Consider the following 24,810-nt stretch of genomic DNA (forward strand, 5'->3'; position numbering starts at 1 on the left):
ATCAAGTCCGAGCTTTCTCTTTTCCAAACAGTCCCACAGACGCCCACAGTGCGGATGGATGAGCGTGGCTACATCTGTACAGTACCACTGTTTGGATGTTCTTTTATCATCATGTTCATTCCTTAGGTTTTATTATAACCAGCCGCGGCTCCTACCTTTTTTGGGCAGGGGATGCTGCCACTGCCCATGCCAGAGAGGAGAGAGCCGGTCCCCATCCATCGCCTGCGCAATGGATCTGGCAGGTACTGGGATCGGTGCATGCACACAAGTGGCAGCCTGAGTGCACATGCGCAAACCCCCGGCTTCTATGGACTGCATCGACTGCAGACCATAGAAGCCGGATTGGGCTAATGATCAGGCAGGGAGTGCCTACCTAGAGGAAGTGTGGTACCCTCAGGGTACCCCTTGGAAGCAATACTCTTACTGAAATAGATGTGTTGTGAGAACAATGGACTGTAACAGCTTCTCCTAGGACGATGCCTTTATCAGCAGATCGTCTAGATATGGAATTATGTTCACTCCCTGTCTGCGGAGGGGAACCATCATTTCCGCCATCACCTTGGTGAATACCCTCGGTGCAGTGGAGAGGCCGAATGGCAGGGCCTGGAATTGAAAATGACAGTCCAACAGTGTGAATCGGAGATAAGCCTGATGCGGCGGCCAAATCGGAATGTGGAGGTACGCATCCCTGATATCCAAGGACACCATGAATTCCCCCCCTTAGAGACTCCATTTTGGACTTGAACTCTCACAGGAAGGATTCAAGTTCAGAATGGGTCTGACCGAACCCTCTGGTTTCGGTACCACAAAAAGGTTTGAATAGTAACCTTTGTTCTGCATATGGGGTGGAACAGGAACAATGACCTGTGCCTCCACCAACTTCTGGATGGCTTCCTGTAGGACAGCCCTGTCTGCCAGCAAAGCTGGCAAGCCTGATTTGAAGAATCGGGGAGGAGGGAGAACTTGAAGTTCCAGCCTGTACCCCTGGGACACAGTATTTTGCACCCAGGGATCCAGTCCGGACGCCACCCAGACGTGACTGAAATGCCTGAGTCTCGCCCCCACTGGCCCCACCGCCAGGCCGTGTGGTCCACCGTCATGCTGAGGACTTAGGCGTACCTGAAGTAGGTTTCTGTTCCTGGGAACCCGCAGCAGCAGGTTTCTTGGATTTTGGGCGACCTCCTCTAAAGAAGGTGTTGGATGGCTTGGCCTTTCTTGCCTTGGCCGTCCGAAAGGACTGTGATACAGCTGAAGAAAAGGGTATCTTCGTTCTAGGCGCAGCAGAAGGAAGAAAAGGTGACTTACCCGCAGTTGCCGTGGAAATCCATGCATCTAGCGCTTCCCCAAATAGAGCCTGACCTGTGTAGGATAGGTTCTCCACGCCTCTCCTGGATTCCGTGTCAGCAGACCATTGGCGCAGCCAGAGTCCTCTACGAGCTGAGACAGACATGGAGGGTATTCCTGCAGCTATTGAACCCAGGTCTTTCATGGATTCCACCATAAGTCCCGCAGAATCCTGTATGTTACGTAAGAACAATTCAACGTCACTTTTACAAATTTCTCAGGTAACGTGCCAGACCACTTTACTATAGCTTTAGAAACATGCACAGGCAATGGTAGGCCGTAGTATCGCCCACGAAGCCATGTATATGGATTTGAGCGTAGTGTCAATCTTGCGATCCGCTGGTTCTTGCAACGCGGCAGATCCCAGGACAGGTAAAACCACCTTCTTTGACAGTCTGGACACAGATGCATCAACTATGGGTGGGTTTTCCCAATTCTTTCCCTCAGGGAAGGGGAATGTAACCAGAAACCTTTTTGGGTATCTGGAATCCTTTCTCCGGGTTTCCCCAGGATTTTTCAAATAGCGTTTAATACTTTAGATGCAGGGAAGGTTTGCGAGGCTTTCTTATTGTCAGTGAAGTAAGCCTCCTCAACCTGCTCAGGCGACATGTCAGTAATATTTAACACATCTCTAATGGCCTCAATCATGAACTGCACCCCCTGCAAGGGGTGCCGCCACCCCAGCATGTCCCCATCCCCGTCTGCAGTCTGTGGAATAGGAGCTGCAGGCAGGAAAATGGCGCTGAACTCTGCTCTGAAGATGGCGCATCTTCCCGCACAACTTCTTTATACTGGTCTGAGGATTACGTCGCTAGCCGGGGAATTCAGTCTCCGGCTAGCGCCTGTATACTAAGGATTCTGTCGCTAGCCTGGGGATTCAGTCTCCGGTTAGCGACTATGACCAGTTTAGGGTATTTATTTAGACGCAGGCTCAGCACCGTGATTACATTTCTGTGTACATGAAATGGATTCCTCCTGAGAGGAAACATCTTCAGCAGCACATGACACCGAGTCCCTAGACATGGCCATGGAGGGTATTAAGCACCCACATACACACACACAGGGAATTGTCAGTCACAGCTCCTACCCCCCCCCCCCCCGAGTATGGCAGAGTGAGACACAGAGATTGGAGCCAACCCACACACAATGGTTTCTGAGGTAGAACAAATAAAACTACCATCGTCATCTGGGTACCTTAATAGACTACACAGATTTTACACAGCCTCCATCCCCCCCACCCCCCCCCTTCTACAACCCCCTGGTACTGCTCAGGATAGCTGGAGTTGCAGGCAGGAAAATGGCGCTGAACGCTGCTGGGTCCGCTCTGAGGAGAAGCTCCGCCCCTGAAGATGGCACGTCTTCCCGCACAAATTCTTTATACTGGCCTGAGGATTCCATCGCTAGCTGGGGGATTCAGTCTCCGGTTAGCGTCTGTGTACTGCGGATTCTGACGCTAGCCTGGGGATTCAGTCTCCGGTTAGCGTCTGTGACCAGTTTAGGGTATTTAGACGCTGGCTCAGGACGCCCCTCATAGCACCAACACCGTGTGCCGCTGAGTCTTCCCGGAGCGCAACCATTCAGAGCTGCGCTCCTACCCTTGTGCCACCATATCTCGCCATCCTCTGATCATCTGGCTCTGTAAGGGGGTGACGGCATGCTGCCGGGGGGAGAGATCCCCTGTGGCGGGGAATGATCGATCCACTCAGGAGGTCAGTGTACTGTCAGCGGAGATAGTGGCTCAGACCCTGCAGGGCGGACACTACTCCCTAAACCCCCCCCCCCCCCTCCCTACCCCCCCTCCCCCCTCCCTTAGTCCCTCAAAGCAGGGATGCTGTTGCCAGCAGCCTCCCTGTGCCTAAACTCTAAATAAAATAATAAAAATAAAAGAACTCCAATGGAGCTCCCCTAGCTGTGACCGGCTCCTCCAGCAGAGCCGGATTAAGGCTATTGGGGGCCCGGGGCACTTCAGACAATGGGCAGATGAAATATATATATATATATACATACATATATATAATACACACACATATACAGTGGTCGAAGTGGGAAGTTTGAAGTGAGGGTATGGAATTTTTTTGTGTGTATAGTGTCCTCTCCAGGGTGTACTGTTGCGCACATCAAAGGCGTGCGATCTGAAAAAGGGGTGTGTCCTTAAGAGGCACTGGATGAGAGGGAGGACACATGGTGGAGGAAGGACTGAGGGGGAAGGGGGCATTGGCTGAGATGGGGGATACAGGGTGGGAGGAGGACATATTGGGGATAGGGACACTGGGTGGGAGAGGTACATATTGTGGGGGATTGGGACACTGGGTGGGAGAGGAACATATTGGGGATAGGGACACTGGGTGGAAGAGGAACATATTGGGGATAGGGACACTGGGTGGGAGAGGGTTGCAGGGTGGGAGAGGGGCACCAGGTGAGAGGGGGGATGCAGAGTGTGAATAGGACATATTGGGGAGAGGGAAAGAGGAAGAGAATGGGAGAGGGGCACCAGGTGAGAGGGGGTTGTGCAGGGTGAGAGAGGACGCAGGGGGAGAGAGGGGGTGTGCAGGGTGAGAGAGGACACAGGGTGAGAGGGGGGTGTGCTGGGTGGGAGAGGACACAGGGTGAGAGGGGGGTGTGCAGGGTGGGAGAGGACACAGGGTGATAGAGGGGTGGGAGAGGACGCAGGGTGAGAGGGGGGGTGCAGGGTGGGAGAGGACACAGGGGGAGAGAGGGGGTGTGCAGGGTGAGAGAGGATGCAGGGGGAGAAATGGGGTGTGCACGGTGAGAGAGGACACAGGGTGAGAGGGGGGTGTGCAGGGTGGGAGAGGACGCAGAGTGATAGAGGGGTGGGAGAGGATGCAGGGTGAGAGGGGGGGTGCAGGGTGGGAGAGGACACAGGGGGAGAGAGGGGGTGTGCAGGGTGAGAGAGGACGCAGGGGGAGAGATGGGGTGTGCACAGTGAGAGAGGACACAGGGTGAGAGGGGGGGGTGCAGGGTGGGAGAGGATGCAGGGTGATAGAGGGGTGGGAGAGGACACAGCGTGAGAGGGGGGTGTGCAGGGTGGGAGAGGATGCAGGGTGATAGAGGGGTGTGCAGGGTGGGAGAGGATGCAGGGTGAGAGGGGGGGTGCAAGGTGAGAGGGGGGTGTGCAGGGTGGGAGAGGATGCAGGGTGAGAGGGGGTTGTGCAGGGTGGGAGATGACACATGGTGAGAGGGGTGTGTGCAGGGTGGGAGATGACGCAGGTTGAGAAGGGGGTGTGCAGGGTGAGAGGGGGGTGTGCAGGGTGGGAGAGGATGCAGGGTGATAGCGGGGTGTGCAGGGTGATAGTGGGGTGTGCAGGGTGAGAGAGAACGCGAGGTGAGAGGGGGGTGTGCAGGGTGAGAGGGGGGTGTGCAGGTTGGGAAAAGATGCAGGGTGATAGGGGGGTGTGCAGGGTGGGAGAGGAACATATATGATGTTTTTGATTTAATATTAAAGCCTACCAGTAAGTTCACTGAGTGGCTCCAGTGACGGCAGGAACCGGGTGCACCCCATGTAAGAGCCCGGCGGCGGCAGGAAAAAGAACAAGAAGCACCGCGGGAGGCCGGCAGCAGTAGATACGAGTGCCGGGCGCATCGCACGTGGGCGCCCGGCGGAGCTACAGCAGGGACAGGAGCAGCATCTATAAGCGCAGCAGGCTGGCCACTTCCTCCGCCTCCTGCTGCACTCAGCTGTCCTGTCCTGACTTCTATGCGGCGCCGGCGGCTACGAGTATGCCTGCCAGTGCTGAGGGGATCCTGGAGCGCTGCAGATCGGATCGGTAAAGATCCGACCTGTGGCGGATGGCAGGGGGCCCTTTTAGAAAGGGGGGCCCGGGGTACTTACCCCCAGGAACCCCCCCTTAATCCGGCTCTGTCCTCCAGGCACATTCTCTAAACTGAGTCTGGTAGGAGGGGCATAGAGGGAGGAGCCAGCCCACACTCTCAAACTCTTAAAGTGCCAATGGCTCCTAGTGGACCTATCTATACCCCATGGTACTAATGTGGTCCCCAGAATCCACTAGGACGTAAGAGAAATCCTATTTTTGTCATTCATTATTGTGGATATTTCCGTACTTTTATATTCTTCTCTGATTCTGATCCGCCATGTGTATTATACTGATACATATTATATATTACAAGCTAAGTATTTATCTGACTTATACTGGATGTGTCTACAGTATATTGAGGGTCATTCAGACCCGGCTGCTGATGCAGCCCACTGCGCAGTTTGCTGATGGCGGCAAACTGCACATGTGCAGCGGCTGCGTGGACACAAACGTTGCGGTGCCACGGGTGAACCTTAGTCTCAATGTGTCCGCAATTAGATTGCCTCACACATGCTGGGCGGCCTTGCTCTGTGCTGGGCGGCCCCCACCATGTGCAGAGATGAACGCAGACCTGGCTGCGTATGCAGCCGTCTGCGTTCATCTCTAAATACCCCCCTTTGTGTCCATACACACCTGCACTGCACACACATTCAGCATGTAGATATATCAGGTGCGTGAACATCAACCTGGCTAATACTGTATATAAAAACATGGGGCTCTGCTTAGAATGACATATGTGTGAATGTCTATAATAATACATACACTGAAACCTGTGAACATTTCAGGACTTATTTCGTCAAATGGTGAAAACTGGAAAGTAATGAGAAGATTTACAATAACCACATTACGTGACTTCGGGATGGGGAAAAGTACGATTGAAGATAAGATTGCAGAAGAAAGTGTCCACCTAACTAATCATATTGCTTCTTTTAAAGGTACAGTATAGTATGATTGTCATAGAGCCCCCATGTATGGAAACAGATGCAGAGAAAGCAGCAAGACACGTTCTGCTCTGCAACTGCAGCAAATGTGCCCGACTTATGCCAGGTGTGCAACGCTGACACTTACACCCCACTTGTACCCATGTTGTACACCATTTCTGTACATGTAACAAATGCATTTGTTATTATAAATCATTCCTGCTGCTAACACATTTCTAGTACAGCAACAACTCCCAGTCCTGTGTATGCTATAAAAAAAGAGAAATATACAGATGCACACACCTAACATTTACAGCATACATCATACACTGCAACATGCCCGCTGCGACTGAGCTGCTCCGGGTTGTGTAACATGCCCTCTTTTTGTTTAAAGTTTGCACTTTATTCGCATCACAGACGCAGCAACACAACAATACAGGTAGGCTTCAACTTTAACCATACAGGGGTTATTTTCAAACACATACAAAGCCGCAGCGTACCCCCCAACATGACCATTCCTTTAGGTGCAAAATGCTCTGTACCTGCACTTCCTTGCCAGTGGCAGTTGCAGGGCTGGGGCTACAGCACAGTCCAAAATTCAAATAGGGGAGCCACACCAACTGCCAGTGAGTCCCGGCTGGTAATGTTTGGCAACATTTGGGGAGGCAGTTGGTGGGGCTCCCCTATTTAAAGTTTAGACTGTTTTGGTTCTGGTTCCATCCTCATGTTTTGGATCTGGATTGGTTTTGCCAAAACCACCCTTTCGTGTTTTGGTTCTGGTTTTGGATCTGGATGATTTTTGAAAAAAAACATAAAACGCCTAAAATCACAGAATTTGGGAGTAATTTTGATCCTACGGTATTATTAACCTCAATATCATTCATTTCCACTCATTTCCAGTCTATTCTAAACACCTCACCCCTCACAATATTATTTTTAGGCAAAAAGGTTGCACCAAGGTGACTGGATGACTAAGCTGAGCGACACAAGTGTGCGGCACAAACACCTGGCCCATCTAGGAGTGACACTGCAGTGGCAGACATGATGGTACTTAAAAAAAAAACTAGTACCCAAACAGCACATCACGCAAAGAAGTAAAAGAGGTGCAATAAGTTAGCTGTATGACTAAGCTAAGCGACACAAGTGTGCGGCACAAACACCTGGCCCATCTAGGGTTGGCACTGCAATCCCAGTGCACTAATGGCGGATACTGGACGCACGTCTAACACCAGCATAGTTGTTATGGCCTCAGTAATCCGCTTTTCAACAGGGTATATATATATATATATATATATATATATATATATATATTCGGCAGTATCATTGGAATTATATGGCAGTACCACTGGACAGATACGGCAGGATCACTGGAATTATATGGCAGGATCACTGGAATTATACGGCAGGATCACTGGACTGGATTTATACGCCAGTACCACTGGAATTATATGGCAGGATCACTGGAATTATACGGCAGGATCACTGGAATTATATGGCAGGATCACTGGACTGGATTTATACGCCAGTACCACTGGAATTATACGGCAGGATCACTGGAATTATACGGCAGGATCCCTGGAATTATATGGCAACGTCACTGGAATTATACGGCAGTACCGCTGGACATATACGGCAGTATCACTGGACATATACGGCAGTATCACTGGACTGGACTTATGCGCCAGTACCACTGGAATTATACGGCAGGATCACTGGAATTATACGGCAGGATCACTGGAATTATACGGCAAGATCACTGGACTTATACGCCAGTACCAATGGAATTATACTGCAGGATCACTGGACTGGTCTTATACGCTAGTACCACTGGAATTATATGGCAGGATCACTGTAATTATACTGCAGGATCACTGGAATTATATGGCAGGATCACTGGAATTATACGGCAGTACCACTGGACATATACGGCAGTATCACTGGACATATACGGCAGTATCACTGGACTGGATTTATATGCCAGTACCACTGGAATTATACGGCAGGATCACTGGAATTATACGGCAAGATCACTTGATTTATACGCCAGTACCAATGGAATTATACGACAGGATCACTGCAGTTATACGGCAGGATCACTGGAATTATACGGCAGTATCACTGGAAATATACGGCAGTACCGCTGGACATATACGGCAGTATCAATAGACATATACGGCAGTATCACTGGACATATACAGCAGTATCACTGGACTGGACTTATACGCCTGTACCACTGGAATTATACGGTAGGATCACTGGACCAGACTTATTCGCCAGTACCACTGGAATTATACGGCAGGATCACTGGAATTATACGGCAAGATCACTGGAATTATACGGCAGGATCACTGGAGTTATACGGCAGGATCACTGGAATTATATGGCAGGATCTCTGGAATTATATGGCAGTACCGCTGGACATATACGGCAGTATCAATGTACATATACGGTAGTATCACTGGACATATATGGCAGGATCACTGGACTGGATTTATACACCAGTACCACTGGAATTATACGGCAGGATCACTGGACTGGATTTATTCGCCAGTACCACTGGAATTACGCGGCAGGATCACTGGAATTTTACGGCAGGATCACTGGAATTATACAGCAGTACCGCTGGACATATACGGCAGTATCAATGGACGGGTGGTCTTCAGTATGCCGGCTGTCGGGATCCCGGCGCACAGTATACCGGTGCCGGAATCCCGAAGGCAGGCATACCGACACTTATTCTCCCTCGTGGGGGTCCACGACCCCCCTGGAGGGAGATTAAAATAGCGTGGCGCTCGTAGCGCGCCACCGTGCCCGCAGCGTGGCAAGTGCAGTGAGCCAGCAAGGGGCTCATTTGCGCTCGCCACACTGTCGGTATGCCAGCGGTCGGGCTCCCGGCGCCGGTATGCTGGTCGCCGGGAGCCCGACCGCCGGCATACCATACTACACCCCAGTGGACATATACGGCAGTATCACTGGACATATACGGCAGTATCACTGGACATATATGGCAGTATCACTGGACTGGATTTATATGCCAGTACCACTGGAATTATACGGCAGGATCACTGGACTGGATTTATACGCCAGTACCAATGGAATTATACCGCAGGATCACTGGAATTATACGGCAGGATCACTGGAATTATTCGGCAGTACCGCTGGACATATACGGCAGTATCAATGGACATATACGGCAGTATCACTGGACATATACTGCAGTACCACTGGACATATACAGCAGCACAGGGACACACAGAAACTAGAGATGAGCGGGTTCGGTTTCTCTGAATCCGAACCCGCCCGAACTTCATGTTTTTTTTCACGGGTCCGAGCGACTCGGATCTTCCCGCCTTGCTCGGTTAACCCGAGCGCGCCCGAACGTCATCATGACGCTGTCGGATTCTCGCGAGGCTCGGATTCTATCGCGAGACTCGGATTCTATATAAGGAGCCGCGCGTCGCCGCCATTTTCACACGTGCATTGAGATTGATAGGGAGAGGACGTGGCTGGCGTCCTCTCCATTTAGATTATAAAAGAGAGAGATTTACTGGAGCTTAGGACTAGGAGGAGTACTGTAGAAGTGTAGAGAGTGCAGAGAGTTTACTAGTGAGTGACCACCAGACAGTGCAGTTTATTTAATATATCCGTTCTCTGCCTGAAAAAAGCGATACACACAGTGACTCAGTCACATACCATATCTGTGTGCACTGCTCAGGCTCAGCCCAGTGTGCTGCATCATCTATATATATTATATATCTGTCTGACTGCTCAGCTCACACAGCTTATAATTGTGGGGGAGACTGGGGAGCACTGCAGTGCCAGTTATAGGTTATAGCAGGAGCCAGGAGTACATAATATTATATAGTGAGTGACCACCAGACAGTGCAGTTTATTTAATATATCCGTTCTCTGCCTGAAAAAAGCGATACACACAGTGACTCAGTCACATACCATATCTGTGTGCACTGCTCAGGCTCAGCCCAGTGTGCTGCATCATCTATATATATTATATATCTGTCTGACTGCTCAGCTCACACAGCTTATAATTGTGGGGGAGACTGGGGAGCACTGCAGTGCCAGTTATAGGTTATAGCAGGAGCCAGGAGTACATAATATTATATTAAAATTAAACAGTGCACACTTTTGCTGCAGGAGTGCCACTGCCAGTGTGACTGACCAGTGACCTGACCACACTGACCACCAGTATAGTTAGTAGTATACTTATATTGTGATTGCCTGAAAAAGTTAAACACTCGTCGTGTGACTTCACTTGTGTGTTGTTGTTTTTTTTATTCTATAAAAATAAAACTCATTCTGCTGACAGACAGTGTCCAGCAGGTCCGTCATTATATAATATATACCTGTCCGGCTGCAGTAGTGATATATATATATTTTTTATATCATTTATCATCCAGTCGCAGCAGACACAGTACGGTAGTTCACGGCTGTGGCTACCTCTGTGTCTGCACTCGGCAGGCAGTCCGTCCATAATTGTATACCACCTAACCGTGGTTTTTTTTTCTTCTTTATACATACATACTACTACGACATCTCTTTATCAACCAGTCTATATTAGCAGCAGACACAGTACAGTACGGTAGTTCACGGCTGTGGCTACCTCTGTGTCTGCACTCGGCAGGCAGTCCGTCCATAATTGTATACCACCTAACCGTGGTTTTTTTTTCTTTCTTCTTTATACATACATAGTTACATAGACATCTCTTTATCAACCAGTCTATATTAGCAGCAGACACAGTACAGTACGGTAGTTCACGGCTGTGGCTACCTCTGTGTCTGCACTCGGCAGGCAGTCCGTCCATAATTGTATACCACCTAACCGTGGTTTTTTTTTCTTTCTTCTTTATACATACATAGTTACATAGACATCTCTTTATCAACCAGTCTATATTAGCAGCAGACACAGTACAGTACGGTAGTTCACGGCTGTGGCTACCTCTGTGTCTGCACTCGGCAGGCAGTCCGTCCATAATTGTATACCACCTAACCGTGGTTTTTTTTTCTTTCTTCTTTATACATACATAGTTACATAGACATCTCTTTATCAACCAGTCTATATTAGCAGCAGACACAGTACAGTACGGTAGTTCACGGCTGTGGCTACCTCTGTGTCTGCACTCGGCAGGCAGTCCGTCCATAATTGTATACCACCTAACCGTGGTTTTTTTTTCTTTCTTCTTTATACATACATAGTTACATAGACATCTCTTTATCAACCAGTCTATATTAGCAGCAGACACAGTACAGTACGGTAGTTCATGGCTGTGGCTACCTCTGTGTCTGCACTCGGCAGGCAGTCCGTCCATAATTGTATACCACCTAACCGTGGTTTTTTTTTCTTTCTTCTTTATACATACATAGTTACATAGACATCTCTTTATCAACCAGTCTATATTAGCAGCAGACACAGTACAGTACGGTAGTTCACGGCTGTGGCTACCTCTGTGTCTGCACTCGGCAGGCAGTCCGTCCATAATTGTATACCACCTAACCGTGGTTTTTTTTTCTTTCTTCTTTATACATACATACTACTACGACATCTCTTTATCAACCAGTCTATATTATTAGCAGCAGACACAGTACAGTACGGTAGTTCACGGCTGTGGCTACCTCTGTGTCTGCACTCGGCAGGCAGTCCGTCCATAATTGTATACCACCTAACCGTGGTTTTTTTTTTCTTTCTTCTTTATACATACATAGTTACATAGACATCTCTTTATCAACCAGTCTATATTAGCAGCAGACACAGTACAGTACGGTAGTTCACGGGTGTGGCTACCTCTGTGTCTGCACTCGGCAGGCAGTCCATAATTGTATACTAGTATCCATCTCCATTGTTTACCGGAGGTGCCTTTTAGTTGTGCCTATTAAAATATGGAGAACAAAAATGTTGAGGTTCCAAAATTAGGGAAAGATCAAGATCCACTTCCACCTCGTGCTGAAGCTGCTGCCACTAGTCATGGCCGAGACGATGAAATGCCAGCAACGTCGTCTGCCAAGGCCGATGCCCAATGTCATAGTACAGAGCATGTCAAATCCAAAACACCAAATATCAGTAAAAAAAGGACTCCAAAACCTAAAATAAAATTGTCGGAGGAGAAGCGTAAACTTGCCAATATGCCATTTACCACACGGAGTGGCAAGGAACGGCTGAGGCCCTGGCCTATGTTCATGGCTAGTGGTTCAGCTTCACATGAGGATGGAAGCACTCAGCCTCTCGCTAGAAAACTGAAAATACTCAAGCTGGCAAAAGCACCGCAAAGAACTGTGCGTTCTTCGAAATCCCAAATCCACAAGGAGAGTCCAATTGTGTCGGTTGCGATGCCTGACCTTCCCAACACTGGACGTGAAGAGCATGCGCCTTCCACCATTTGCACGCCCCCTGCAAGTGCTGGAAGGAGCACCCGCAGTCCAGTTCCTGATAGTCAGATTGAAGATGAAGATGTTGAAGTACACCAGGATGAGGAGGATATGGGTGTTGCTGGCGCTGGGGAGGAAATTGACCAGGAGGATTCTGATGGTGAGGTGGTTTGTTTAAGTCAGGCACCCGGGGAGACACCTGTTGTCCGTGGGAGGAATATGGCCGTTGACATGCCTGGTGAAAATACCAAAAAAATCAGCTCTTCAGTGTGGAGGTATTTCAACAGAAAAGCGGACAACAGGTGTCAAGCCGTGTGTTGCCTTTGTCAAGCTGTAATAAGTAGGGGTAAGGACGTTAACCACCTCGGAACATCCTCCCTTATACGTCACCTGCAGCGCATTCATAATAAGTCAGTGACAAGTTCAAAAACTTTGGGCGACAGCGGAAGCAGTCCACTGACCAGTAAATCCCTTCCTCTTGTAACCAAGCTCACGCAAACCACCCCACCAACTCCCTCAGTGTCAATTTCCTCCTTCCCCAGGAATGCCAATAGTCCTGCAGGCCATGTCACTGGCAATTCTGACGAGTCCTCTCCTGCCTGGGATTCCTCCGATGCATCCTTGCGTGTAACGCCTACTGCTGCTGGCGCTGCTGTTGTTGCTGCTGGGAGTCGATGGTCATCCCAGAGGGGAAGTCGTAAGCCCACTTGTACTACTTCCAGTAAGCAATTGACTGTCCAACAGTCCTTTGCGAGGAAGATGAAATATCACAGCAGTCATCCTGCTGCAAAGCGGATAACTGAGGCCTTGACAACTATGTTGGTGTTAGACGTGCGTCCGGTATCCGCCGTTAGTTCACAGGGAACTAGACAATTTATTGAGGCAGTGTGCCCCCGTTACCAAATACCATCTAGGTTCCACTTCTCTAGGCAGGCGATACCGAGAATGTACACGGACGTCAGAAAAAGACTCACCAGTGTCCTAAAAAATGCAGTTGTACCCAATGTCCACTTAACCACGGACATGTGGACAAGTGGAGCAGGGCAGGGTCAGGACTATATGACTGTGACAGCCCACTGGGTAGATGTATGGACTCCCGCCGCAAGAACAGCAGCGGCGGCACCAGTAGCAGCATCTCGCAAACGCCAACTCTTTCCTAGGCAGGCTACGCTTTGTATCACCGCTTTCCAGAATATGCACACAGCTGAAAACCTCTTACGGCAACTGAGGAAGATCATCGCGGAATGGCTTACCCCAATTGGACTCTCCTGTGGATTTGTGGCATCGGACAACGCCAGCAATATTGTGTGTGCATTAAATATGGGCAAATTCCAGCACGTCCCATGTTTTGCACATACCTTGAATTTGGTGGTGCAGAATTTTTTAAAAAACGACAGGGGCGTGCCAGAGATGCTGTCGGTGGCCAGAAGAATTGCGGGACACTTTCGGCGTACAGGCACCACGTACAGAAGACTGGAGCACCACCAAAAACTACTGAACCTGCCCTGCCATCATCTGAAGCAAGAAGTGGTAACGAGGTGGAATTCAACCCTCTATATGCTTCAGAGGTTGGAGGAGCAGCAAAAGGCCATTCAAGCCTATACAATTGAGCACGATATAGTAGGTGGAATGCACCTGTCTCAAGCGCAGTGGAGAATGATTTCAACGTTGTGCAAGGTTCTGATGCCCTTTGAACTTGCCACACGTGAAGTCAGTTCAGACACTGCCAGCCTGAGTCAGGTCATTCCCCTCATCAGGCTTTTGCAGAAGAAGCTGGAGACATTGAAGGAGGAGCTAACACGGAGCGATTCCGCTAGGCATGTGGGACTTGTGGATGGAGCCCTTAATTCGCTTAACAAGGATTCACGGGTGGTCAATCTGTTGAAATCAGAGCACTACATTTTGGCCACCGTGCTCGATCCTAGATTTAAAGCCTACCTTGGATCTCTCTTTCCGGCAGACACAAGTCTGCTGGGGTTGAAAGACCTGCTGGTGACAAAATTGTCAAGTCAAGCGGAACGCGACCTGTCAACATCTCCTCCTTCACATTCTCCCGCAACTGGGGGTGCGAGGAAAAGGCTCAGAATTCCGAGCCCACCCGCTGGCGGTGATGCAGGGCAGTCTGGAGCGACTGCTGATGCTGACATCTGGTCCGGACTGAAGGACCTGACAACGATTACGGACATGTCGTCTACTGTCACTGCATATGATTCTCTCAACATTGATAGAATGGTGGAGGATTATATGAGTGACCGCATCCAAGTAGGCACGTCACACAGTCCGTACTTATACTGGCAGGAAAAAGAGGCAATTTGGAGGCCCTTGCACAAACTGGCTTTATTCTACCTAAGTTGCCCTCCCACAAGTGTGTACTCCGAAAGAGTGTTTAGTGCCGCCGCTCACCTTGTCAGCAATCGGCGTACGAGGTTACATCCAGAAAATGTGGAGAAGATGATGTTCATTAAAATGAATTATAATCAATTCCTCCGCGGAGACATTGACCAGCAGCAATTGCCTCCACAAAGTACACAGGGAGCTGAGATGGTGGATTCCAGTGGGGACGAATTGATAATCTGTGAGGAGGGGGATGTACACGGTGATATATCGGAGGGTGATGATGAGGTGGACATCTTGCCTCTGTAGAGCCAGTTTGTGCAAGGAGAGATTAATTGCTTCTTTTTTGGGGGGGGTCCAAACCAACCCGTCATATCAGTCACAGTCGTGTGGCAGACCCTGTCACTGAAATGATGGGTTGGTTAAAGTGTGCATGTCCTGTTTTGTTTATACAACATAAGGGTGGGTGGGAGGGCCCAAGGACAATTCCATCTTGCACCTCTTTTTTCTTTTCTTTTTCTTTGCATCATGTGCTGATTGGGGAGGGTTTTTTGGAAGGGACATCCTGCGTGACACTGCAGTGCCACTCCTAAATGGGCCCGGTGTTTGTGTCGGCCACTAGGGTCGCTAATCTTACTCACACAGTCAGCTACCTCATTGCGCCTCTTTTTTTCTTTGCGTCATGTGCTGTTTGGGGAGGGTTTTTTGGAAGGGACATCCTGCGTGACACTGCAGTGCCACTCCTAGATGGGCCCGGTGTTTGTGTCGGCCACTAGGGTCGCTAATCTTACTCACACAGCTACCTCATTGCGCCTCTTTTTTTCTTTGCGTCATGTGCTGTTTGGGGAGGGTTTTTTGGAAGGGCCATCCTGCGTGACACTGCAGTGCCACTCCTAGATGGGCCCGGTGTTTGTGTCGGCCACTAGGGTCGCTAATCTTACTCACACAGCTACCTCATTGCGCCTCTTTTTTTCTTTGCGTCATGTGCTGTTTGGGGAGGGTTTTTTGGAAGGGACATCCTGCGTGACACTGCAGTGCCACTCCTAGATGGGCCCGGTGTTTGTGTCGGCCACTAGGGTCGCTTATCTTACTCACACAGCGACCTCGGTGCAAATTTTAGGACTAAAAATAATATTGTGAGGTGTGAGGTATTCAGAATAGACTGAAAATGAGTGTAAATTATGGTTTTTGAGGTTAATAATACTTTGGGATCAAAATGACCCCCAAATTCTATGAATTAAGCTGTTTTTTAGTGTTTTTTGAAAAAAACACCCGAATCCAAAACACACCCGAATCCGACAAAAAAAATTCGGTGAGGTTTTGCCAAAACGCGTTCGAACCCAAAACACGGCCGCGGAACCGAACCCAAAACCAAAACACAAAACCCGAAAAATTTCAGGCGCTCATCTCTAACAGAAACATAGAATTTGTCGGCAGATAAGAACCACTTGGCCCATCTTTAACATTATTTTTATTTCTAACCTTAGTTGATCCTTATTTCTTTGTAAGGATATCCTTATGTCTATCCCATGCATGTTTAAATTGCCCTACTGTCTTAGCCTCTACCACCTCTAATGGGAGGCTATTTCACTTATCCACTACCCTTTCTGTGAAGTAATTTTGCAGCAAATTTCCCCTGAACTCCCCCCCCCCCCCCCCTCCAGTCTCAGTGCATGTCCTCGTATCCTATTGCTTCTCTTCATTTGGAGAATGTTTCCCTCCTGGATTTTGTTAAAACCCTTGATATATTTGAAAGTTTCTTTCATGTCCCCCCTTTCCCTTCTCTGCTCCAAACTATACATATTGAGATTACTTAGTCTTTCTGGGTATGTTTTGTGATGTAGGCCATGCACCATTTTAGTTGCCCTTCTTTGTACAGTTTCTAATGCATACCTCCCAACTGTCCCCTTTCAAAGGGGACAAAGTTGGGAGGTATGTAATGTATTAATATCCTTTTGATATCCTGGACTGATGCAGGACAACACAGCACCACTGCAATGGACTGAACTTATACAGCAGCACTGGACATATGGCAGCAGAGGACACCACCACTGTGACTGGACTGATGCAACACAAGACACTACCACTGGACTGATGCAGGACAACACAGCACCACTGCAATGGACTGGACTTATACAGCAGCACTGGACATATGCAGGGCCGGCTCCAGGCATGTTCCAATAGAGCGGCCGCTCAGGGCGCCACCCTTAATGGGCGCCGCACGCTGGCACCGCCATATTGGAGCCTGGAGCCTGGTCCTGTGTCAGTGTGCAGCTCCAGCTCCGTCCCCGGCCCGCCTCCGTGTCCCACTCCCAGCCAGCAGTCAGTGGCTGACTCGGTTCTGGGGGCGGGACTATGCAAAACTACTCAGTGCGCATAGCGCGCACTGAGTTTGGTCCGTTTAGTGCGCCCAGCTGCCCACCCGCCGGAGACTGAGGGGAAGGAGAGCGCAGTGCTGCGCTCTCCTCCCCGTCCTCACAGCAGAAGCAGCAGCCGCCGCCGCCTCCTCCCCGCCCAAGAGCCCAAGAGGACCATCGGAAGCAGCACCGCGGTGAGCAGCACTTTTTTTTTTTTGGGGGGGGATACTGTGTGGGGACATGTGTTTCTGGGACTGGAGCCATATCTTGCACTGTGGGGCAGGTGTATCTGGCACTGGGGGCATATCTGGCACTGTGGGGCATGTGTATCTGGCACTGGGGGCATATCTGGCACTGTGGGGCATGTGTATCTGGCACTGGGGGCATATCTGGCACTGTGGGGCATGTATATCTGGCACTGGGGGCATATCTGGCACTGTGGGGCATGTGTATCTGGCACTGGGGGCATATCTGGCACTGGGGGGCATATCTGGCACTGTGGGGCATGTGTATCTGGCACTGTGGGGCATGTGTATCTGGCACTGGGGGGCATATCTGGCACTGGGGGGCATATCTGGCACTGTGGGGCATGTGTATCTGGCACTGGGGGCATATCTGGCACTGGGGGGCATATCTGGCACTGGGGGGCATGTGTATCTGGCACTGGGGGCATATCTGGCACCGTGGGGCATGTGTATCTGACACTGTGGGGCAGGTATATCTGGCACTGGGGGCATATCTGGCACTGTGGGGCATGTGTATCTGGCACTGTGGGGCATGTGTATCTGGCACTGGGGGCATATCTGGCACTGTGGGGCATGTGTATCTGACACTGTGGGGCAGGTGTATCTGGCACTGGGGGCATATCTGGCACAGTGGGGCATGTGTATCTGGCACTGGGGGCATATCTGACACTGTGGGGCATGTATATCTGGCACGTGGGGCATGTGTATCTGGCACTGGGGGCATATCTGGCACGTGGGGCATGTGTATCTGGCACTGGGGGCATATACTGTATGACACTGTGGGGCATGTGTATCTGGCACTGGGGGCATATCTGGCACTGTGGGGCAGGTGTATCTGGCACTGTGGGGCATTTATCTGGCACTGTGGGGGCATTTTATCTGGCACTGGGGGCATTTATCTGGCACTGTGGGGCATTTATCTGGCACTGTGGGGGCATTTATCTGGCACTGGGGTCATTTATGTAGCACTGTGGGGTCATATCTGGCACTGTGGGGGCATTTATGTAGCACTGTGGGGTCATATCTAGCACTGTGGGGTCATTTATCTGGCACTGTGGGGGCATTTATCTAGCACTGTGGGGGCTTTTCTGTATCTGGCACTGTGGGGGCATTTTCCTGGCACTGTGGGGGGAATTTATCTGGCACTGTGGGGGCATTTATCTGGCACTGTGGGGGGAATTTACCTGGCACTGTGGGGACATTTATCTGGCACTGTGGGGACATTTATCTGGCACTGTGGGGGCATTTATCTGGCACTGTGGGGGCATTTATGTAGCACTGTGGGGTCATATCTGGCACTGTGGGGGCATTTATCTAGCACTGTGGGGGCTTTTCTGTATCTACATATCTGGCACTGTGTGGCCATTTATGTATCTGGCATTGCTGGGGGGCATGTCATGTGTTGCTGGCACTGCTGGGGGGCATGTCATGTGTAGCTGGCACGGCTGGGGAGCATATCATGTAGTGTGTGGCTAGGCAATGTGTCCAACGTGCTCTGCCTGGCGCAAAGTGTCTAACGTGCTCTGCCTGGCGCAAAGTGTCTAACGTGCTCTGCCTGGCGCAAAGTGTCTAACGTGCTCTGCCTGGCGCAAAGTGTCTAACGTGCTCTGCCTGGCGCAAAGTGTCTAACGTGCTCTGCCTGGCGCAAAGTGTCTAACGTGCTCTGCCTGGCGCAAAGTGTCTAGGAGGTTCTACCTGGTGCAGTGTGTATTAACTGCACTACTGTGTGGTGTAATGCGAATTGCCACTATTATGTGGCCACGCACCTTCCCCACGAAGCAACGCCCCTAAATTTTTGCTGCGCGCCTTCGGCGCGCACTGTCCATGCTTTGCCATGTAGGTAGATGAGCAACAAGCATTACAGTATGTACATCATTTTGCCCTCCTAACTTAAAAATGTGCCCTCCCTGCCCTAAAAAGTGAACACTATCGTATAGCTGGCACTGCTGGGGGGCATATTGTGTGTAGCTGGCACTGCTGGGGGGCATATCATGTCTACCTGGCACTGCACATTATGTGTATCTGGCACTATACTGGAGACATTGGGGTAAATTTACTAAGATTCGTATTTTCCCGTTTCAGGTCAAAGTTCAATCACGAATGACATCGAAAGTGTAAAACTGCAACTTTTTGAATTTATTACGACTAATTTACTAAGCTGTCGTATTCGGGTTTTTCTTTTGTTCCGATGTCGATGTCATTCGTGTTTTTTTTTTTTTTACGGCAGTGATTAGCAAAACACTGGCGACTTTTTAAAAATGAATCTCAGTCGGATCTGTGTGATCCGTGCTGGGGTTCATTTTTTTTTTTTTTAAATTAAACAGTGTAAAATAAAAAAAAAATTGCCTGGGGTCCCCCCTCCTAAGCATAACCAGCCTCGGGCTCTTTGAGACGATCCTGGTTGCAGAAATATGGGGGAAAAAATGACAGGGGTTCCCCCATATTTAAGCAACCAGCATCGGGCTCTGCGCCTGGTCCTGGTTCCAAAAATACGAGGGACAAAAAGAGTAGGGGTCCCCCGTATTTTTAAAACCAGCACCGGGCTCCACTAGCTGGACAGATAATGCCACAGCCGGGGGTCACTTTTATATAGTGCCCTGCGGCCGTGGCATCAAAAATCCAACTAGTCACCCCTGGCCGGGGTACCCTGGGGGAGTGGGGACCCCTTCAATCAAGGGGTCCCCCCCCCAGTCACCCAAGGGCCAGGGGTGAAGCCCGAGGCTGTCCCCCCCATCCAATTGGCTGCGGATGGGGGGCTGATAGCCTTTTTTGAAAATGAAAAGATATTGTTTTTAGTAGCAGTACTACAAGGCCCAGCAAGCCTCCCCCGCATGCTGGTACTTGGAGAACCACAAGTACCAGCATGCGGCGGAAAAACGGGCCCGCTGGTACCTGTAGTACTATTACTAAAAAAATACCCAAAAAAAGACAAGACACACACACCGTGAAAGTAAAGATTTATTACATACATGCACACAAACATACATACATACTTACCTTATGTTCACACGCAGGTCGGTCCTCTTCTCCAGTAGAATCCAAGGGGTACCTGTTGAATAAATTCTACTCACCAGATCCAGGGTCCCAGGGTCCTCGGGGCAACCATTTGTAATCCTGGTACTTGAATAAAATAACAAAACGGATACCCGAGCCACGAACTGAAAGGGGCCCCATGTTTTCACATGGGACTCCTTTCCCCGAATGCCAGAAACCCACTCTGACTTCTGTCTAAGTGGGTTTCTTCAGCCAATCAGGGAGCGCCACGTTGTAGCACTCTCCTGATCGGCTGTGTGCTCCTGTACTGAGTGACAGGCGGCACACGGCAGTGTTACAATGTAGCGCCTATGCGCTCCATTGTAACCAATGGTGGGAACTTTATGCTCAGCGGTGACGTCACTTTAGGTCAACCGCAGGGCAGAAAGTTCCCACCATTGGTTACAATGGAGCGCATAGGCGCTACATTGTAACACTGCCGTGTGCCGCCTGTCACTCAGTACAGGAGCACACAGCCGATCAGGAGAGTGCTACAACGTGGAGCTCCCTGATTGGCTGAAGAAACCCACTTAGACAGAATTCAGAGTGGGTTTCTGGCATTCGGGGAAAGGAGTCCCATGTGAAAACATGGGGCCCCTTTCAGTTCGTGGCTCGGGTATCCGTTTTGTTATTTTATTCAAGTACCTGGATTACAAATGGTTGCCCCGAGGACCCTGGGACCCTGGATCTGGTGAGTAGAATTTATTCAACAGGTACCCCTTGGATTCTACTGGAGAAGAGGACCGACCTGCGTGTGAACATAAGGTAAGTATGTATGTATGTTTGTGTGCATGTATGTAATAAATCTTTACTTTCACGGTGTGTGTGTCTTGTCTTTTTTTGGGTATTTTTTTAGTAATAGTACTACAGGTACCAGCGGGCCCGTTTTTCCGCCGCATGCTGGTACTTGTGGTTCTCCAAGTACCAGCATGCGGGGGAGGCTTGCTGGGCCTTGTAGTACTGCTACTAAAAACAATATCTTTTCATTTTCACAAAAGGCTATCAGCCCCCCATCCGCAGCCAATTGGATGGGGGGGACAGCCTCGGGCTTCACCCCTGGCCCTTGGGTGTCTGGGGGGGGGACCCCTTGATTGAAGGGGTCCCCACTCCCCCAGGGTACCCCGGCCAGGGGTGACTAGTTGGATATTTGATGCCACGGCCGCAGGGCACTATATAAAAGTGACCCCCGGCTGTGGCATTATCTGTCCAGCTAGTGGAGCCCAGTGCTGGTTTTAAAAATACGGGGGACCCCTACTCTTTTTGTCCCCCGTATTTTTGGAACCAGGACCAGGCGCAGAGCCCGATGCTGGTTGCTTAAATATGTGGGAACCCCTGTTAATTTTTTCCCCATATTTCTGCAACCAGGATCGGCTCAAAGAGCCCGAGGCTGGTTATGCTTAGGAGGGGGGACCCCACGCAATTTTTTTTGAGAAAATAATCACTTTCACACCCCTTCCCACTGATATACATGCACGGATCTCATGGATCCGTGCATGCCTATCCAATCACGGATAAAAAAAAAGCAGGTCTGTTTTTTTAAAGCACTTTTTTACGAGTTGTAATTTTTCACGGCAGTGTTTTGTTTTTTTTGGCTTTGCACTTCTTAGTAAATGGCCGAGATTCATACTTAAACAGCCGCGTTTTGACCGATGGTGTATTCATTCGTGATTTTTTCCTAGGACTTCCAAATATTACGAATGCCCTCATCACTGCCGTGATCTGAGTTTAGTAAATTACCGAGATGACACTTTGATGAAAAAACGGCATCTCGGTCAAAATCGGGACCTTAGTAAATTTACCCCATTGTGTGTAGGGAACACTTCTGTGGCTGTTATGTGTAAGGCTGCTAATTGTGTGCGTAGAGGGGGTGTGAAAACATATTTATTTATAGTCTAATAATATGACGTTATGAGGCCACGCCCACTTCCCAAGAGGCCACGCCCACTTTTCCTGGAGCGCGCAGGGGGGGGGGGGGGCGCTTTTACATGTTTTCGCTCAGGGTGCTAGTAGGCCTGGAGCCGGCCCTGGACATATGGCAGCAGAGGACACAACCACTGTGACTGGACTGATGCAGCACAAGTCACTACCACTGAACTGATGCAGCACAGCACAGCACCACTGGTCTGGACTTATACAGCAGCACTGGACATATGGCAGCAGAGGACACAACCACTGTGACTGGACTGATGCAGCACAAGACACTAATACTGAACTGATGCAGGACACTGAGAACGGAGACACGTCCTCTCTCTACACTCTCCAATGCCGGAGTGAAAATGGCGGCGATGGGTCCTTATATGGAATCCAAACCCTGCGAGAATCCGACTGCGGGATGATGACGTTTTGCCTCGTCCTGGTTTCCAAGTCAGGCGGGAAAACCCAAGCCTGACTCGGATCCTGGCTCGGGCAGTGAAGTCCGGTAGGGTTCGGTCCTCAGGGATCCGAACCCGCTCATCTCTAAAAAAAAATAATAATAATAATAATATATATATATATATATATATATACGCATATCCTCCCAGGCATATCTCCCTCCAGGTCTGCATTTGCATGAACGTGCCCTTACTGTATATGACCTAGGTTTATCTGCCCCTGTCCTGCCCTGTACTGCAAATTTCAGCGCAGGCCGCTGGACACAGGCATTAGTGGCTGAATAGCAGTATCTGCATGGGTGCATATATGCATATGCCATCACACACTGTTTTGGGCGTGTCCACAGTGATGCCAGCTATGCCACGCCCACTGCAAGTTCCCTGTATCAGCCCACTAATGTCATCATAACTGTGAATGGGAAATCAATCAGAGGGGCAGATATAATAGGGTCTGAGTTTGCCAGAGGAGCAGGATGTCGGACGATCTCTTACTTTTTTTTAAAGCGGCAATCATTTGACTGATGGGCATGAAATAACTGTCAAAAGATGTACAACTGGGAAATATATCCTAAATGATAAATATTCATAATGGCCCATTGTTCTCTTCTGTCATCTGACGTGTTACACTGTATACATGTATTGCGTCATTGTTATTATTTGTATTCATTAATGTTCCAATTAGGAAAGCAATTTGATGACCTAATGATCTTGAACGCTGCTGTGGCCAATATCATTGTGGCGATATTACTGGGACATCGCATGAGCTACGAAGACCCACAATTTAAGAGACTATTAAGCCTGACAAATGAGAATGTGCGACTTTTAGGAGCTCCGATGGTTTCGGTAATATTATCATCATTATTATTATTATTATTATTATTATTATAATTGATAGTAAAGCACCTCAGTGTTCTGCAGCATGGGACAGTGGGAAAAAAGGCCACACAGAAAACATGGACATATATAGCCTGGTTCTGAATTAGACAGTCAATGACACGCCCGCATCTGCCTACCCCCCGGTTACCTCCCAGCAACACCCACACTTCCTTGTCTGACTTCATTCTGCGACTTGGTGCAGTCACTACCAGGAGGCATGCACAATGAGCAGAGCCGGCCCTAACCAATATGATGCCCTAGGCAAGATTTTGGCTGGTGCCCCCTAGCACCCCTCACCCATAGCAGTCCTTATTTTGGTGTTTGTACCCCCTATATTTTAAATAGGAACAGTTCACATATTTGGCGCACAGCCCAAAAAGGGGTGTGTTTTTGCTGGCAAAGGGCATGGCCACACAATAGTAACCCCAAATCCAATTACGCCACACAGTACTGCAACTTTATTCACATTTGATCATGCGATAGTGTCCATAATTCATATTACATCCCACAGTTGTATCACTTTACCTTATAAACATTACTCCTCACAGTAGAGCCCTTTATTCACATTACATCACACTGAATTGCTCCTTATTCACATTACACCACACCCTATTGCTCTTTATTCACATTAGACGACACAGTAGTGCCCTTTCTATACGCAACGCCACATAGTAGAGCACCTTATACACATAATGCCACACATTAGTAATGCATTTATACACCTAATTCCACACAGTAATGCCCCTTACACATATGAGACACCTTATACATAGTAACATAGTATCTGAGGTTGAAAAAAGACAATTGTCCATCGAGTTCAACCTATTTGTGGTGTCCTATGCAAGATGATTTGACTAAAATTTCTGACTGATGCTGCTGTCAGCCATTGCATTTTATCCCTATTTATAGTAACTGTAATGCATGACTATGCACCATACCCCTGGATATCCTTATCCAATAGGAATTTATCTAACCCATTTTTAAAGGTGTTGACAGATTCCGCCATTACAACTCCCTCGGGCAGGGAATTCCAAACACGTATTGTCCTTACCGTGAAAAAGCCTTTACGCCGTATTGTGCGGAATCTCCTCTCCTCTAACCTGAGCGAGTGTCCACAA

The 24,810-nt window shown here is 49.3% G+C and overlaps 1 protein-coding gene across 3 annotated transcripts in view; it reads left to right on the forward strand.

Annotated features, from left to right (window-relative positions):
• LOC134908963 (cytochrome P450 2K4-like) overlaps positions 1-24,810 on the forward strand; it is a 150,515-nt gene that overhangs the window by 29,889 nt on the left and 95,816 nt on the right. For all 3 annotated transcript variants that reach the window (XM_063915255.1, XM_063915254.1, XM_063915253.1), the window contains exons 3-4: positions 5,963-6,112; positions 23,499-23,659. In XM_063915255.1, the coding sequence (XP_063771325.1) occupies positions 5,963-6,112; positions 23,499-23,659 (311 nt within the window). The remainder of the gene's footprint in view (positions 1-5,962; positions 6,113-23,498; positions 23,660-24,810) is intronic.

This window comes from Pseudophryne corroboree, chromosome 4 (genome assembly GCF_028390025.1).
Source record: "Pseudophryne corroboree isolate aPseCor3 chromosome 4, aPseCor3.hap2, whole genome shotgun sequence".
Taxonomy (NCBI): Eukaryota; Metazoa; Chordata; class Amphibia; order Anura; family Myobatrachidae; genus Pseudophryne; species Pseudophryne corroboree.